The 17,571-nt window shown below is 45.4% G+C and overlaps 1 protein-coding gene across 2 annotated transcripts in view; it reads left to right on the top strand.

The window, feature by feature from the left end:
* Positions 1-16,498, top strand: part of LOC144150932 (uncharacterized) — a 124,645-nt gene extending 108,147 nt beyond the window's left edge. The window contains exons 9-13 of one of the 2 annotated variants that reach the window (XM_077682224.1): positions 520-654; positions 4,183-4,302; positions 9,566-9,652; positions 13,784-14,105; positions 15,580-16,498. In XM_077682224.1, coding sequence (XP_077538350.1) covers positions 520-654; positions 4,183-4,302; positions 9,566-9,652; positions 13,784-14,105; positions 15,580-16,480 — 1,565 coding nt within the window. In that variant the 3' untranslated portion in view covers positions 16,481-16,498. The remainder of the gene's footprint in view (positions 1-519; positions 655-4,182; positions 4,303-9,565; positions 9,653-13,783; positions 14,106-15,579) is intronic. The other variant, XM_077682225.1, reaches the window with a different exon arrangement.
* Positions 16,499-17,571: the final 1,073 nt, after the last annotated feature.

Genomic DNA, 17,571 nt, shown 5'->3' on the forward strand with positions numbered 1-17,571 from the left:
GAATAAAAAAAAATTCTAAATAAAAGATGTTCATGAAACTTGTAAACCTCAGAACCTCTACTTAAAGAGAAGCACAAAAGCCATTACGTATTTACCGGCAGTCTTGCGTGGTTAGTTCCCCGCGCCAAGCGCTATAATATCCGAGGCACTAGCTCAAAAGGAACTGCTGCTGTGATGCCTCATGGGCAAGCGGCTTTTGAAATCTATCGGCGACCGCATACCAAGAAAAAAGTCAGGATATTTTATTTCCCTCCTTTTGAAATAACAGTGTGCAATATTTCCAGGCAAATAAAGCGTCAGGTGGTTAGAAACCTAAACTTATTCAAATCAAGCATAGAAATGTGTCGCGCTGCGGCGAAAAACAAAACAAAAATATTCTACAGCACAACATATATTACTCTCATTGTGGAATACGCGATACGGTGTTTTTTTTTTTTTTTTTTTTTTGAGGCGCACATGCTGTGATAACCCTTTGCAGAAGTATGATCTCCCTCACCTGCTGTCAAATACTATGCGCAGGCTCAGGAAAATCACGGAACGAAGCTGACAGCAGCGAGGAAAACCATACCAACAAAAGGAAAGACAGCGGTGAAGACCGCCCTCGCTCCGGGGGAGGCAGACGTGGCAAGACGTCGAAACGACGTGGTGAGCGAGGTTTGTAATGCGCTTAAGAAATGGCTTACGATGGGGGATATTTCGACGCTGCACAAAGGTGAAGCTACGTTGATACAAGGGCAGCGACTTCCACGCCGCTTTCATCCTCCGCTATGCGTAACCGGAAGCGATTTACATGCGGGTTAAGCCTAAATTTCTGTCTTTATACTTAATGTGCTTGAAGTTCCGCAGACACAGCGTCCGAAAACTCCTTTTCGTGCTTAAAGTCGAACTGCACCAAAACTTTTGACCGCTTGAAAACCGTATTTGCGTATACTGTGCCTAAAAACACGGCCTGAGGGAAAATAAGACAGCTGAAATACACGCGTGTGCGGCTTAAGCGACCGAAAAATTTCGGCGATTTTTAAAGCGAAATTAACAACAGCACGGCCAATACGGCCAGAATAAAGTGACGGGAGAGCGAGCGGGCGGAGAGGCAGGAAGGGCGGAACAAACCTGCGCGCAACGCGACAGCCCTCGGAGGAGCGTGCTTCAGCGGAGCTCGACAAGTTCTCCTGGCTAGCCGGAGAAACCAAGCACCCGGCCGGCCGGACTGCCACTTCGGCTTCATGGCCGCTTTCGCCATCCGCCGGCAGGTGCAGCGTCGTCCGTGAATGGGCTATTTTAAAAGTTTATAACTGATTACAATGCATTTTCTAGGGCTGCGAGACGTGCGCCACTTTGTTCGGTACAACGTACTGTCCCGTCAAACTGAATTTGGCTGAGGAGAACTTTGAGTGCAGTTGGACTTTAAGTAACTTGTTTTTTACGATCGTTGTTGCTGCACAATAATGTACACATCATTTATAATATAACCTTTGCTTTCTGCTCCAGGATGAAGGCTTTTTCCAAACACTACCAACTGTTCCTGTCGTGCAATTTTGTTGTGTATTGTTCCGTTGTCGCTATCTTATAATCGTGTGAGTAACAGATGGCTGTGTTCGCATAAATTTTACATGGATTTGTTAACCCAGCAAAACACATATTTTGGTGCGTGTGCAGAGCGAGTGAGAGAAGTTCACAGAGCGAGGAAAGGAGGAAAGGTGCTTGCGAGAGTTGAAACAGCTGTTTCGTAGCGTTAGCTGCACTGGCCGAGGTTAAGCAGTTTTCCGTAGCTCCTGGAGATCCGTGCTGCGCATACGCGTTGAGCAGTGACGTCCCACGGCACACAGCTGGCGCACCGGAGTCGCCGCCGCAAAGCTCTCCGCCGGCCTGCGCATTCCAGAGGAGTGCCGTCATAGAAGAGGCAGACGAACTGACGCTGGCGCGTGCACAGCTGTACGCCACCGTTGCGCAGTAGCCAAATCTGACGCTGCTTCTTAGCCGCTTGATAGCGCCTCCCATTTTGTGCGCATCCGCACATGTATCAGTGGTAGTATTCGTATAGAGGGCCTTTGCCAGTGTGGTATAGCAATGGGGAAGGAGAACAAAATTGCTGCTCAGCGGCGCAGAAGAGCGGAGAAGCTTAACTCATCGAATTCCGGAGTAGTTTCCTGGCCATTAGCCGTTGAGCGTAGGAAGAACGAACAGGAGAAGGCTAAACGTGCTGTGGAGACATCGGAGCAAGAGGAGGAACGTCTAGCAAAGTGGTGCCGCCAGGAGGCTGAGGTGCGCTAATCCTAGACTACCAGGAAAGCTAAGAATAACCTATTGAGCCTTAGCTCACCCTATGTAAATCCTGGCATAGCCGAGCTAAGCCACTGTACTTTTTTTGCTACCAGCTTTGCCAGGAACGATTCAGAGTCGAAACGCGGCTGTCCACCTGCTGCTGCCGCCATGCGCATTCAGTTCCACGCCGCCGCGACGGGTCTCGTGATTGCCGTCACCGCTTGAAACAGGTGTTGTGCACTTGGGTCTTCTAACAGTGCGCGCGAAAAAATAGGGAGGCATGGTTATTACGGAAGACGAAGCGGCGACGCTGGCAGACAAGGAAAGGAGTGACATACAGCCAATAGCGCAGCTGAAGTGAGAAAATGGGATCGGTTAGAGTGCAGCTGGCATGGTGTACAAGGAACGTGCAAAAAATGCCGCTTTGAGTCTCGTCTTCTGAAATGTGAGCAAGGTCTCCGCGGTGCCCTGATCTGAAATTCTCGAGGGTGAGGGATGGCGGGCTCGCTTTTAATTTACGGATCCATCACTAAATCTCCATTTATGTCTACTTGATGCCCAACACTAGTTACGTTTTTCAGTTCTCCTCATTTATTGTCCGTCCTAGCAAGTATTTCTGAGATTAACAGCGCGAAAGAACGGGACAACCGAGGAGTAGACAAACACAGCGCTGAAACCCAGCAAAAGACATATATAGCAAAAGACAAAAGACAAAAGTCAGCGCTGTGTTTGTCTACTCCTCTATTGTCCCGTTCTTTCGCGCTTTTAATCTCAAAAATATGTACCAACTGGCCCGCCTACAATCCGTGTAACACCTATTCTAGAGCTATGACGTCCTTCCCCAAAGTTTGTTTCAACATACTCGTTTCCTCTACTTAAGCGACTCCCCTTAACGACTCCCCTTGTCGCTAGATGGGCTGACCTAAGATTACCGTCAGGGTGTTTAGAACACCACGAATCATTTGCTCGAGACGTCATCACACATAGTGCGCATTTGTTGTAACACTTCTTTTCAGCCAAAGAGTTAGCCTACACTTAAGCATTTAGAGTGCTTGACGAATGCACCCCCACCACTCCACGCAGTCTCAAACTCCATCAACATTTACTGTCTTGAAGGTTAGGCACACCTGGACTAGTACAGATACAGTAAATATCGTCTTAGTTGCCTTGACGTTCTGTTTCCTCTGCGGATCAGGTTGGAATCTTATTGCTGTATTTTCCTTCTCGGCCTAAGATAGTGCAAACGTTTCACAGCCATGTATAGCAATGACCCTTTATCACAGGTGAGCCAACAAACAATGTGTGCTCTTTTATTTGGAACAGCCGCAATTTTAGCAAGCATAGTTGGAATACAGCACGAGCTCCTCCGTAGATTACGAGCCTCATAACGTAAGAGGATGTACGTGACGTAGGTGGGTAAATATTCCCGTGCATCTGAAGATGTTATAAATGGTGGACGTAGCTGAAGGCCGACAATTGTAAAGCTTCCACCCGCTTGAAATCACAGGAGTGGTTCTATATTCACCAGCGGTGTCGGAATGTTTGTTTCACGCAGAAAAAACCGGTGGTAACAACAGCGCCAGCTAATACCGAAATGTTCAATTGATGTTTACATGCGAACGGCTTTGTGGATTTCACCGAAGGGACATCTACATACAAACATAGTAGAACTTAAACGTGGCCGTAACTCGGTGGTAAAGTAAAGAGTGACCATTAAAACTAGCAGAAAAAACTCTAAGCAGCGCCTAATTTAAAGACGATACTGTCTGGAACTAGGCATTCGCCATTCTAGTCGAGACGGTAAACAGTAAAGAGGGACAGAATGTTTTTGTTATGATGTAATAAACAGGTGGCACACGTAAAATAAACCTTGCGGGAAGAGTGAACATTTCTTTTAAATGCTGTGCATTGCATCTTCAGGCGGCTCACGGAGTAATGGAAAGAGCAGCGAGGAAACTACAACTAGGAGAACGAAGAATAGTAATGAAGAGGACTCTGATTCCAGTGAAGCGACACGAGGAAAAAAGAAGTCGAGGAGAGGTAAGCGCAACAGTCGCTTAAGACAAAGTAGTCATGGAAGTCGGTGATGTGAGTGCGACATGACCACATGCTGAGAAAAATTGTGCTTGGGAACGTCGGCCCAACTGAGACGCTTTGTTTACGAAGCACGAGCGCCCCATATGCGCTGGTAGTGTCCCTCTATGTAAATCAAAAATGTTTTTAATGCTCCCAAACATAACTTTATACTCCCTGGACGGACTTTTATGTCAGAATAGAGAGGTAAAGAAAACTATCTTTCTGGGCTGCAACATTCTTGTTTTCAGTACTATTCTTGGTAAAAAATATGGGCACTGATTGACTTTAGGCTGTGCTTTTTGTTTGTGCATAAAAATTCTGGGCAATATTTCGTCTTCTGAAGTTCGCATCTCCGCGTACGTTCTTACCACTTGATTACCGACTGCGAAAAACAACCAACTTGTGTGCATCTTTTCATGAGTAAGCATATCATTTGCGAATAGCCTTCAGCTTTTGTGGGTAGTCGTGCATGCAACTACATGTGATGGCTGGTCATTAGCAGTACAAATTATGTTCGAACATGGAGGCATAATTTTCGCATCAGGTTTGATGTCCTAAAATAAAAAGGGTTTAGAGCTAACATTTCTCGTCTTTAGTAGCGACAAAAGCTTGATTTCTGGTCTTTAATGTTGATCTTAAACAACTAATATTTTGAGAAGGAGCTATGAGAACACTGAAAACAAAATGCAAGCTAGATTCATAATACGGCTGCTTGATGTCGAAACCTATAATAGAAATTGTAGCGCAAGCTTCCAACGAATCCCCCACATCCCAGGGAAATGATACGAATTCTTGGCGACTCACCAACAATTTTCTCGCCCGGCCTACATCACGTCATATTAACGGCATTACAACACGACTATGCAATTCTAGTGGTTTCTCTGATCGCGTTTTATGTAATGGATGCTCACGAGAATTGAAAACAAGAACTTTCTTTCCATTATTTCAACAAATACTTCACCGCGGTCATTGTTACGCAAGAATTGTGGGTGTTTTTATTGTGTTGTGTTTTTTTTGACGGGAACAGCAAACGTGGTGGCTGGGATGCTGTTGAGTGCTTTGATTCTTGCTTGCAACTATTCGTTTATTCTTTTTTTTTCCTTTCATTGTAATGGCGTATTGCTGTTTCTGATATAGCAAGGGTGCATTTTGTCGTCATGATGCTACGCGAGGAATATATAACAATTTGAGACCTGGAAAAGTGGGTGAGTGATTTATAGAGGCCTGTGCATCCTTCCCAGTTATTTCGTACGGCCCGTCATCGTCATTTTTATATTTTGTCAAGGTTCTACAAACCAAACTTGGTTTCCTTGAACGACGCCGAGTCAAGAAAAGTCACGACTTTATACGACAGTCCTCAGAATCTATTACATTCAAATCTTCTCAAACAACCCCGAGTCCAGGGCGCTCATAAATTTTTAGGGTTCTTTCCAGGGTCCTATTTCATTCAGGTCCGCGCATGCCTCTGCCCAAGCCACAGAAGGTATCCCCAGAAGTATCGCGCGCGACAATTCACATATTTTTCACACGGCGGCATGGCGCAATCATTCCACTCGTACGCGGGGCCGTAAAAGGCCACCGCGGGCCCTCTTTCGCCACATTCACGAGCACCCTTGGTTGCGTCACGAAGGATAGGACGTGTTGTTCTGAATCATGCTTGATTGTTGCTTAGAGCAAGCAATGGATGGATTCGTTTCTAGTGTGAGACGTTGAGTACCGTGACATGACGCACGTTATCCCAGCCTTCCTAGGGCGCAATGGCGGCAATGTTCTCATTAACTGCCAGTACTCGGAGCATAGTGGACTCCTTGGCAGTATATTTGTTTCCCTTGTGACCACTTGTCTTCCTCGGTAACCGCGGCCGGTTGCTACCACCGTGCTAACACAGTTCAGATGGCTTGATGAGATTAATAGAAAAACCCCAAGTAAAGGGCGCTTTTTACATAAAATCCGATTCGTAAGCGTTCAGTGCAGGTTTAAATCGGGCTATGCGTGGTGACGAGGCCAGAAGCGCCTGAATTCCTGGCATGATAGCTTGAATCGACAGAGAGGCTCCAGCAGGGAGCGGGACAACGGCGAAACAAGGCCGTTTTCATCAAGAAGACTTTGGGCAGAAAGCGAAATGCGAAAATCGAGACCATAAAATCTGTACAACTGTAAAATAAAAACGCCACCTAGGAATCAATAATACAATAACAGCACTACATACAAGGAGCAAAATATCTTTCAAAGTGTAACAGCGAGCCGTGCACACCAGCACAATAGCGACTAATAGTGAAATGCCCATAGCGGAAACATAAGTGGTGGCATTTATTGAATCCCCATTCAAGCAAGCAGCCACCGTATCCTGAAAGAAAGAGTCAAGCAAAATAACACTTGTACTGCTTTGTCAGCAGGGTCGTATCGCATACAGTTATAGCAGTGGTCTGCTTGGCCCATGGTTGTCCCTACGGAAAAGATGACTCCATGCGCACCGTAGTCGCCAATTCCAACATTTTCACCCCACTTCGGGGCGGTCCATTCGCTATCCCCCAGAAGTGTGCTGTAGAGGGCAGCCGCATCCCGTTCTGAGGCGCACGCCAGAAAGCAGTTTCGATAAATTAAACAAGATTGATCTCTACATGAAGTGAAGTACTCTGATTACTCAACAAATTCAAAGTTGGGCTACCAAGTGAACTCGACGAGGTCGTAAATTCGGTGAACAAAGTTACAAACACCTCAATCTTATTTTTGGTGAAATCATTCATGGGTTTGTTCTTAAGGTTTTGAGTTCGATGTAGAAGCTTTTGGAGGAAATGGTTGCGCCATTGAATCTATTTTTACTCGCAATACAACAAATTGACTGTTAAAATACCTATTGTTACGTGGCGGCAGATGACACGAACCATGTAGCGATGAAGCGATGTGTTTACATAATGGTGAAGAACTATTTACATCAAGCCATAACTGAGCCCGGCCTGGCTGTACCGCGTACATAGCTCTTCTTCGTCGTCATCCTTGGTGGTGGACCATCGCGCAACGGGGATTGTCCCGTCCCGTGACATCGAATAGCGAAGTGAGCGGACACCGAATAGCGAATAGCGAACAGGCCCATCACGAATAGTGAAGTGAGTGGCCTGTCGCCGCACAGCTCGAGGGGCGTTTGGTGAAGCAGGGTTCATCAGAAAGTCCAAAAGAGAAGTGATCCAGGGATCGTGGCGCCGCTCGCGAGTGATGCCGCCAAGTGACAGAGAGGACAGAATTCCGCCTCTGGATGACAAAAAGGCACTGTCGGCGGTCACAAGAGAGCGTGAGAGCGCATCGGCGTCGGTGTGTTTGCGGCCAGAACGAATATCGTACTCCTGTAAGCGAAGGTCCCACCTTCCAAGACGGCCAGACGGATCCTTCAAAGAAGATAGGCAGCAGAGGGCGTGGTGGTCGGTGGTTACGTCGAAGAGCCTGCCATACAAGTAGGGACGAAATTTGCTTATGGCCCACACGATAGCCATGCCCTCTTTTTTTCTCCTTGATAATATGTACTACCTACATCTTCAAAAGTAAGCGCCTAGTCACCTCAGACTTTCCAAAGCCCTTACAAGCAATGTGATCCCACTAGAGGACGTAGCATAATTGCAAGAGCAGGATTGTGCGAGGGGTAGTCCATGGAAACGCGCAGTAAATATGCTCGCCTATTGCCGCACCATGCGATGTAACATAAATTAAGTGAGCATGGAATGGTGGGCCCTGAACCTGAATAAAGGAACGACGTTGCCAGTCGTACCGAGAGGCAACAGCTTTACGCACGTTCATTAGTTAGATAAGGCAATATCTTGGCCCAACTTGTGATGTGGAAATAAACGCGCTCAATTGAACCTGATCCAATAGACCCAAATATTGGAGGAATAAAATTTGATTACAAAACATTTGGTCCCAGGGAAAGAGGAAACAACCGAGTGTGGCTAAATTTCAGAAAGTAAGATCTCCTCGTTTGCACCGTTTCTTACACCACCTTCCTCTTAGACCTTCAAAGCAAGATATATTTGCGAGAAAATGGTTGGCCGGCAACGAGTAGTTACATCCGCATTCATCTACAAAAAGTATAGAAGTTGGTGTGGCGAAAAGCTAAATGCGCTGCCTTTTAGACAACGCAACACCCACTGGATACGTAAGATACATAAAATCACTGCAACATTCTGTCAGTATTTTGAAGCGAAATTCAGACTACCAATATCACCAAGAATAATGAAGCCCAGTTGCCGCCTTACACGAATCATAGCCAAAATTGACCCATGGTGGCCTCGATCCTCCACTCATCGAGCTTAAGAGGCAACAGCGCTTGCCTAACGCCTCAGGTGTTTTAGATGGAAGTTGTTCATCTTTTGCGAAGGAATATTAGCTCAGTCAAATGGAGTGGGCTTCTCACACAGCTTTCATGTCACGTAAAGTGTAAAGGGAAATGCTTACTTTACTTCAATAAAATATTTATGCGAAAAGCAACGGAGTAACAAAACATTCTCTTTTGGGGGACAGCTGGGCTGTCAAGGCAACAAATAAACTTTAAGAGCAAAATGTTGCTCGCACATCAGCAATGGACAAAAGATTTGCCTAATTTTAATCCCCGATGAGATGCATCAGAAGTAACTACACACTGCCTTTTTTTGGTTGGCTTGGAACTTCCATTCTGAACCGTACTTATTACGACAGGCTTTCAGAAGCCATTCAGGCACCCTCTTTTCTTGTTAGAAGGTCAATGAAGAATAAGTACAACCTTGTTCAGTTTGATAGAACTAGGCTTTCACAACTTACTGAGCTTGATGCCAGCAATGAAAGATGTGTTTTAAGCGAAAAGGCGCAAGAAATCAGCCAAAACGCATGAATTCAGCCTACATGACCTCAGCACTGACGAACAATTGCAACACGCAAACATAGTTATCCGTTCCTTAGCTGCATCATACCATCCAAGTGATGTCGTCAAAAGGAAATAAAGACCCCACTACAATCGCAGAGTGAGTTTTTGGGGCGTATCGTTTGGTCAATGGCCTCAAATAGCAGAAACATAAACCGGCGACGCAATAAGTACCCAGCAATAGGGTGGCGGGAATGTCGCCACTGTTTTATCTGCTTTCCCTAATGCATATAATATTTACTTGAAGTTTGAGAAAGAACTGGAATCACTGTTGCAAAAAACTTAATTTGTACTTTGTGTACGTGGCCCCTTCAACCGCTGTTTTGCCCTGTTGGTTCGCAGGTAAACGCAGAGACAAGCGATCTGTTATGGATGAATTTGGTCTTATGGGAATTAAGGGAATGCACCATGCTGCGGACAATGTACCAGGTAAGGATGCGAATTTATTGCAATCCCAATTAATATGCACCAGGCTAGAAGCCCTACCCAGGTGATAGTTCAGCTGCAAATGTCCGAGGCGTTCTGTGACATGCGGAACTATGACAGAATTTTTGTTGTTTCGAAAAGACACTCTGCCTTGAGCGCGATAACCGTATCATGGAGGGCCGACTCTGACCAAAGCTTTTAAATCTGGATGTCAACGTAATCTGTTTGTCCAAGCTGAGAGCGGAATAATCTATGGTAAATGGAAATTTTACTCAATGAGAATGTCGAATCGTTTCCGTGTTCTGCTTCAAAAACTTGCACCGTCAGGCACGAAGGCTATCGTTCGAATACAGGCAATTTGAACCGCACAACTATTACTTTCTGAGACATCAGCAGCACTATGTGAAATACCTAATAAAGTGACGGTTATCTAGATGGAAAAAAAACTACCTGATAAGGAGCACTACCAATGCAAGAATTACAAACTACAAAGTAAATCAGCACACGCGGAAGCCCAGAAAATGATATACAAAAGGGAAGCAAGCATGCTGAGACGCGGGAATCGATTTGCCCTACACTGATTTCGACACTGCTTCCTTAAGAGCTGTAAATATCGCCAAAAATATAAGCTCTACATAAAGGTAACATCAAGAAAACTTCGGGTCTGCTGGTGACTCCTCAATAAAAAGTGTCTGTACCACACAGCCAAAACTTGGGGATGAATTTCAGGTGGTTTGTCTTGATGAATTAGGTATTGGTGCCAGAGCACTGTGTTGAACTTTGGGGGCTTTTGCTCAGTTTAGATTTACCGTCGTTATGATTCCCTGAAACATGTTTATGTACTTGACAGTTGGCAATTACACTTACACAGATAAAGCGGCGGCAATGCTAAGCACCATATTTTGGTAGGTGTGGGAGGGCTAAGCAAAGAAATCGTCTTGAGAACACCCTTAATGCTTTTGTCCTATCACTGGAATCGGAACATTCACAATGCCACTGCCGCCGCTTCCACTGTTGCGCTTTTTAACATTGCGTTCTGGCAGATGATCAGCTGTCAATACATCAGATATCAATTTTTGAAGCTGATGTTGTAGCGCTTCGCAAATGGTGGTGACCACTATTCGGATGAATGAAGCGGCAACCGCGCGGAATGCAAGAAAGTGTTGAGCGGTGGTGATGACGCACAATGGGAGCCAAAGCTGCTGCTTAGATTAGAGTTCTCTTATCTCTGACCCAGTCAAAAGTTACAGGCAACACTCGTGTTGAAAGGGACTCCGTAACATGAGTGCTCTGGTAAACGCCGCGAAATGTCTTATGCACGTTCCACTTTGTGGAGCGGGTGGGGCACTTTGAGTAGCATTTATGTAAAACCCCTTTAATACACTAATACGCTTTGCCAACTACTTGAACCAGAGCGTGCGATGCTTGTATATCTACAAGAAAACGTATTTACAAAGAATACGATAAAAATTATTTCAGCGTAGCTGGGGATCCCTAAAAAAATTAGGTAAAAGGAGAAAACTACAAATTATAACGAAGAGGAAGGCAAAGCCGCGAAATTTGTCCTTTCAAACTGCGGCTTCTGACCACCAAGCATCGCTACAAGCATAAAAAACAATAAAACAAAACACAGAAATGTGGAAATCAAGAAACACAATTGCAGTCTTCACGCAAACCATCGCCCTTACCGGCTGTAAATACTGAAAAGATAACAGTCAACCAAAAATACCATAGTTTTGTGCTTCACCCAGCGCTCCAAACTGATGGAATAAAAAGGCGCAAGGAACAAAGAAAATGACACTCCGGTCTAACGCGCTTCCTAAACGTCTAATTAAATTGAAGTTAATTGGAACGGAAAAGCGCGCCATAGTACTGACGCGTTAAAAGACAATTCCCAAAATTCCTGTAGCTTTTTCCCGGGCCCGTAGTAGACGAGAAAACGTAAAGTTTCTAAAGTGATTTTGTATTTTCTAGCTATTTACGTAAATACAGACGAGCAAATTCTGAGAAAATGAATGTTGCTTCCGTAATAAAACACACCGAAGTAATAAAATGCTGAAAGTAGCGATAGTGACTTTATATTTTATTGATTCTGATTTGCTATTACAATATTTTTATAAACAAATATCACAAATACAAGGGGCGGTATATTGCATTTCAATGAAGCAAACACAGGAATAAATTAGCAAGATTTTTCTGCAATAAATGTCGTATATGTTACCATCCAAAAAAGAAACGGCAATCAGCAGAATAAACAACTAGCTTGAATTTTACCAGATGTGAAAATTGTTACATTCATGTCATCCTTGCCCATAACGGCATTGAACAGGCCGTTTTGGTTCTCCTCTGTGGAATGTACCATGATTACGTGACCGGCAGTGCTCGTTGTAAATGATGTTGGACATGCACCCTCTAGTCACAGCAAGAGTCAAGAGGCCTGTGAAGCATATAGGCGTTTGAGCACAGCCAGCCTTCATCTGAACTTTCTATGTGGATTATATGATAGAATAAATCTTCCCATAGCAGTCACAACAATCCGAACAGAAATAAATAAAGGTATAACGAACCTAAATGGATGAAACAACGCAATTGTTAAAATAACGTACGTAAATGCTTACCCAAGCTAGATCTCCAGCATTTTGCTGAACAACACGCAGAACTAGAACAAACACAACGCCAAGAAAATGACCCAAATTGGGAAAAAAATGTGAACCACAACCCATTGGACACGGAAACGGGAAACAACCAGTGTTTAAATGCATTCAACAAGAATAGCCGAAACCTCCATTAAAAAATCAAAACCAACAATTATGTACAAAAAAATAGTAGTTGAAACTGACCCAAAGGTATAAAAACTACCCGAAATCTTTAGAACGCATGAAGGTGTCATACATATATTAAATGTTGGTAAAAAATGGCAATCTGTAATTATGACAGAAGATTTAAAAACAGCCCTTATGTGAATTTGAACTTGGCTTGTAATTCAGCTCCGAGGGAGCGGAACAACTACACTAGAAAACCAAATGATTCTGAGCAATTAAACTGAGGGCAGCAAGCACGGAGACATAGCTTCAAACATGCCCCTAGGTGTAGCCAAGCTGACCACTAGTAAACACCTCGGCGCAAATGGGTCCATTTTTCCATGCACTGCACAATTGCTGCCAAGAAGAATTCAGCATTTTCTACAGTAATCAGGACAGCCGCCCCTGTAAAATTACTTGCGAGGCTCCAGTTATTGGCATGTGAGGTAAAAACTGCGGGAGCCCCCCATTGGCTGTGCTATTGAAAAGGCACCTTGCGTATATAGAAATCAATTTCAAGCGTCACAATCACGTCACTTCATAACTGCAGCCGTCGTTATAGAGGATTGTTAGATGCGACGATCAAAGCATCTCTTGTCGGCGGCCCTGTCCTTCCTGCGTGCGTCCGTTGTTGTCCGCAGCCACTCTCCCGCTCTCCTCTCCGATAGCGAGCACTCTCTCTCGAGGGGCATTGGATTGGATTCGATTGGCTTGGCTTGGCTTGGCTTGGCTTGACTTAAATTGGATTGGATTGGATTGGATTGGATTTGAATTGGATTAGATTGGATTAAAGTGGATTGGGTTGGATTGTGTTGCGTCATAGCCGCGGCAGACGCACTGGCGCTGGCGCGTGCCCAGGTGAGAGCGTGTGCGGCCCAGCGCGCTCTCACTCCGCCGGTGGGCGGCGGTGCGCGCGGGGCTGCGCATGTGCAGTACTCTCTCTCTCCGCGGTCTCCTCTCCTTCAGGCGCGCTGCGCATATAACCGGTGTGCCGCTCTCCGGTGGCCTTGGCCTTTCGGTCAACGGTTGCTCTCCGCTTGCGCTTGAATTCCCCTCAGCGTCGCATCACACCAGGGTTCCCGCGAGGGGAGGTGGGCGTAATTTTTTCCTCCCCATGTTTGAAAGGGATGTGGAAACCGGCGAGTTCTTCTTGTCGCAATTGAAAAATTCCTAAGGCAGTCCTATTAGATTTGAATAGGAACAGCAGCCTCTAATAATAACCTAATTTTCTTTTGAAATTATGATGGAGTCACAAATGTAAAACACGGCGAGAATATTTGGAAGTGCTCTGAGCGGTTTTTTGCCGGTACCTTAATTCTTCCTGTTTTGACAGATCACGTGAAGCTGGTGTACTGTGGCCGTAACGAGGTACCGAACCCAGGTGGTATAGAGGACCATTTCTGCCACCCGGAAGCCACATGGGAGACATTGCTGCGAATGCGCCCCGACTGCGTTTGTCAGCAGGGTTACCTGCGGAACTCGTGGGGCGAATGCATCAGCCCTGCCGAGTGCGACCACTGCAGCGACAAGCACCACCTCAACATGGACTACCACCTGTGCGAGAGCCCCTGTCCAATAGTCTGCAACCAACCGATCGACGAGAACTGCGCCAACATGTGCTTTAAGGAGTGCGCCTGCCGACCCGGATACATAAGGTTCGAAATGTTGACCGGTCAGAAAGTGCGCGGCATTAACGTTGCTAAAATTGAGAAGATAAAATCTGTTTCAAAGAGAACGCATTGGGCAGGCATTTTATACATAAGAGAAAAGTTCCGACATTCGGCATCGCATATTGAACAAGGAAATGAAAGAAAACAGTACAGCTTCTTTTGTTGCCGTTCCGGCTCTTCCTACCCTTTTTCTAACACGACAAATTTTTTGTAGGGAAAATAATGATTTGTAGCATTCCTCACCACTGTTTTCCTACCATTTGTACGCAGCTACTCCTGGAAATTATAACCTTATAAGGATAACGTAGGAAACAAGTCGACGTCAAACCCGTTAGGCCTAATTTTACTTTTGGGCACAAGTTTAGGGCATTTGCATATTCTTATAGACCGCGAAAGAAGAATAGCAAGTGCTGCTAGCTGCGGCCTCTCCGTCTATCACAGTGATGTAACATGGTTATCAACATGTTCCCGCTCTGTTTCGGCCCGAAGCATTGTATATTTACCAAATCAATAGCTAGCCTGTACTTTTAATTTGTTTTCGCGGACGACCTGCATCCCATATGGGACATCTTGAAGGTAGCGCACTTAAACACGGACACAGGGAAGAAACGACAAACCACAACGCTGACTCACAACGGATTTTTATTAGAACAGACACACACTTAAATACTACAACCTAAACCCATGTGACCAGACATCATGCATACGTTTAGGGTTTAGGCATCATGGGTTTAGGTTGTAGTATTTAAGTGTGTGTCTGTTCTAATAAAAATCAGTTGTGAGTCAGCGTTGTGGTTTGTCGTTTCTTCCCTGTGTCCGTGTTTAAGTGCGCTACCTTCAAGATGTCCCATATGCATTGCCAACTAGCCCAGTTGTCACTTCTTCTGCATCCCATATGTGTTTCAAATCTGCTGAAATATCTCTGGGCCTCTTCAATAGTTTCCTTATGTTGAACGCAAGCGGATATTTAGGGTAGATGGTGCGAGAGAAACGGCTATTTCTAACGCACTTTTCCTCTTGAAAAATGCGCTTATATCAGCACCTAAATTTTCCGAACACAGCGTAATCATTGTACGCCCTTATATGCCAAGATAAGTGCTTGAAGGTCTCTGTAACTGCTACAATATTGAAAAGCCTCTTCGTCAGCACTAGGTGATGAACCTGATTAAAGCCTATCCTAGCTCTCTTTTAGCCTGAAGCCTGGCGCAACGAAAGTTCATTTCCAACCAATTTCTGGGAGTAACGTTACAAAGCATGATTTGTAGGTTTCTAGTACTTTACCGCTGTATACACATACGAGGGTGAAATATCTCTGTTTATATACACCATTGTGCATAATTACCTATCACGCACACTGCTGCACGTCTCAGAAAAAAAGCTCAATTCATCAGATTGCTTATTCGCATGATTCAACATTTGAACTGCTAATCGTGCCTGCATTGCTTATTACTTCTTTCAGGGCATACCCAAATGGACCATGTGTCAGCATCAAGCAGTGCCTGCCAGGCTGCAGGGGCCGAAACCAAATTTTCAGCCTGTGCTCCTCACTATGCCCACCCACTTGCCGCAAGCCAGTTCCGAAAAGATGCCCGAAGATCTGCGCTGGAGAAGGCTGCGTCTGCAAACCTGGCTACGTGGTGAAAAGATGGGAACCTCTGGAGTGCGTTCGTCCCGAAGATTGCCCAGGTCGCCGTAGAAAATGTCCTGGTCCCAACCAGCGGTACACGAGATGTATACGTCGCTGCGTTCCCAGTTGCTTCAATAGACGTCACAGGTACTGCGGTCACGAATGCCTGGGCAGAGGCTGCGTGTGTAAGCGTGGTTATGTTGCTCTGCAACGGAGGCCGCTGGTATGCGTTCCCCGAGACCAGTGTCCCAAAAGCCGCAAGAAGTGTCCTGCGCGAAACCAAGTTTACATGTACTGCAAGTCCAAGTGCCCGCGGACTTGCGATAATCCGAAACCCCGCAGGTGCGGGTGGGCATGTGATGGTGAAGGCTGTGCTTGCAAGCCTGGATATGTTATGAAGCAAGAAGATCCCTTGATCTGCGTGCGGCGCTACCAATGTTCTTCCGAATTCGATGGACTAGAGATGCTGAAGGGAGCGAAGGGAGGGATGGGAGGAGCAAAGGGAGGGATGGGAGGGGCAAAGGGAGAAATGAGAGCGGAGGAAGCGAAGGGAGGGATGGGAGCGAAAGGAGGAATTGGAGAAAAGAGAGTAACAGGAGCAGAGGAAGCAAAGAAAGTGATGGGTGCAGAGAGAGCGGAGGGAGCCAAAGGAGTCGAGGGAACGAAGAGACGAAGGAGAAAGAAGGGCTCGTCCAAACGCCGAAAGCCATCGTGGGAATTCAGCCCCCAATAAATTTTGATTTTCCTGCAACTTCGACAAGTCGTTGAATCACAAGGGCTTGGGGCCACATTGCCCGGTATGTTTGCAGTGTCTGCAAGGCAACAAAGTAAAAGTGTGTGAAGAAGTTCAAATAAACGGCAAATATTCAGCGAAAAACACAGGTCAAATAAATTATTTGTCAAAGCTTTAGTAATTAAAAAAGTAAATCTCCCTCTCTCACTTTCTCTACCTCTACAGATAGGTAGGTACATTTTTATATTTTTATAAACATATTTGTCTCTGCGTATGTGCGGTGGCTTGCCCACAAATCACACAAAGGCTATGGTCCCAGCCTTTTGAAGAAGCGAGATCTGGATCGAAACCTACAGTGCACACGTGGACCATACTGAACCAGAGGTGGTAATACTTATGGTGAACATAAGTGACCCCCGGAAACAAAGCAGGGGTGTTACGGAATTCTTAAAATTTTTATGGGAGCCTGACTCCAAAACACCACATTGTTTAGTTTGAAAGCCTTTGGTGAATCTGTCAGCCTTATTCTGCACCAAAAGGACTGTGTCTTCAGCCAAAATAAGCAAAAGAATGGTGAGAAAGTTTAGAACTTTGCGCGACGCATTAAAATTAAGAAAATTGGGAAATATTAGGCAATTTTTAAGTGTGTCCCCTTTTTTGTTAGAATACAAGGAGTACGACCGAAAGACACCCGAAGTACCAATACACTAAAGGGGCTTTTAGGGTTTACTGGTTGAACATGATAGGGGACTACAGCGTAGCTCGCACACGGACACAAGGCAGAATTAGACACACGAGCGCTGGGACAAACAGTTTATTGGAAGAAATACATACACACATATATATGCGCAGTAGCCACGCTTTACTGCTTGTTTATCAGCGGCGCATGCGTAGAAAGTTTAATTCCTTCTTTGACAGAGCTACGGACGGTGTGCTGACACATGCCAGTCCCAACCTCTTATCAGCTAAGCTTTTATGCCCTCTAGTGGGATACGGTCAGAGCATTTTTTACTACAACTTTTCCGTCGAAGAAAGGGAGAGAGAGAGAGAGAGGGAGAAAACACTTTATTTGAGCACTATTTGGGCTAACG

This window comes from Haemaphysalis longicornis, unplaced genomic scaffold (genome assembly GCF_048455015.1).
Source record: "Haemaphysalis longicornis isolate Haplotype H1 unplaced genomic scaffold, Haemaphysalis longicornis Haplotype H1 scaffold_81, whole genome shotgun sequence".
NCBI classification, from domain to species: Eukaryota; Metazoa; Arthropoda; class Arachnida; order Ixodida; family Ixodidae; genus Haemaphysalis; species Haemaphysalis longicornis.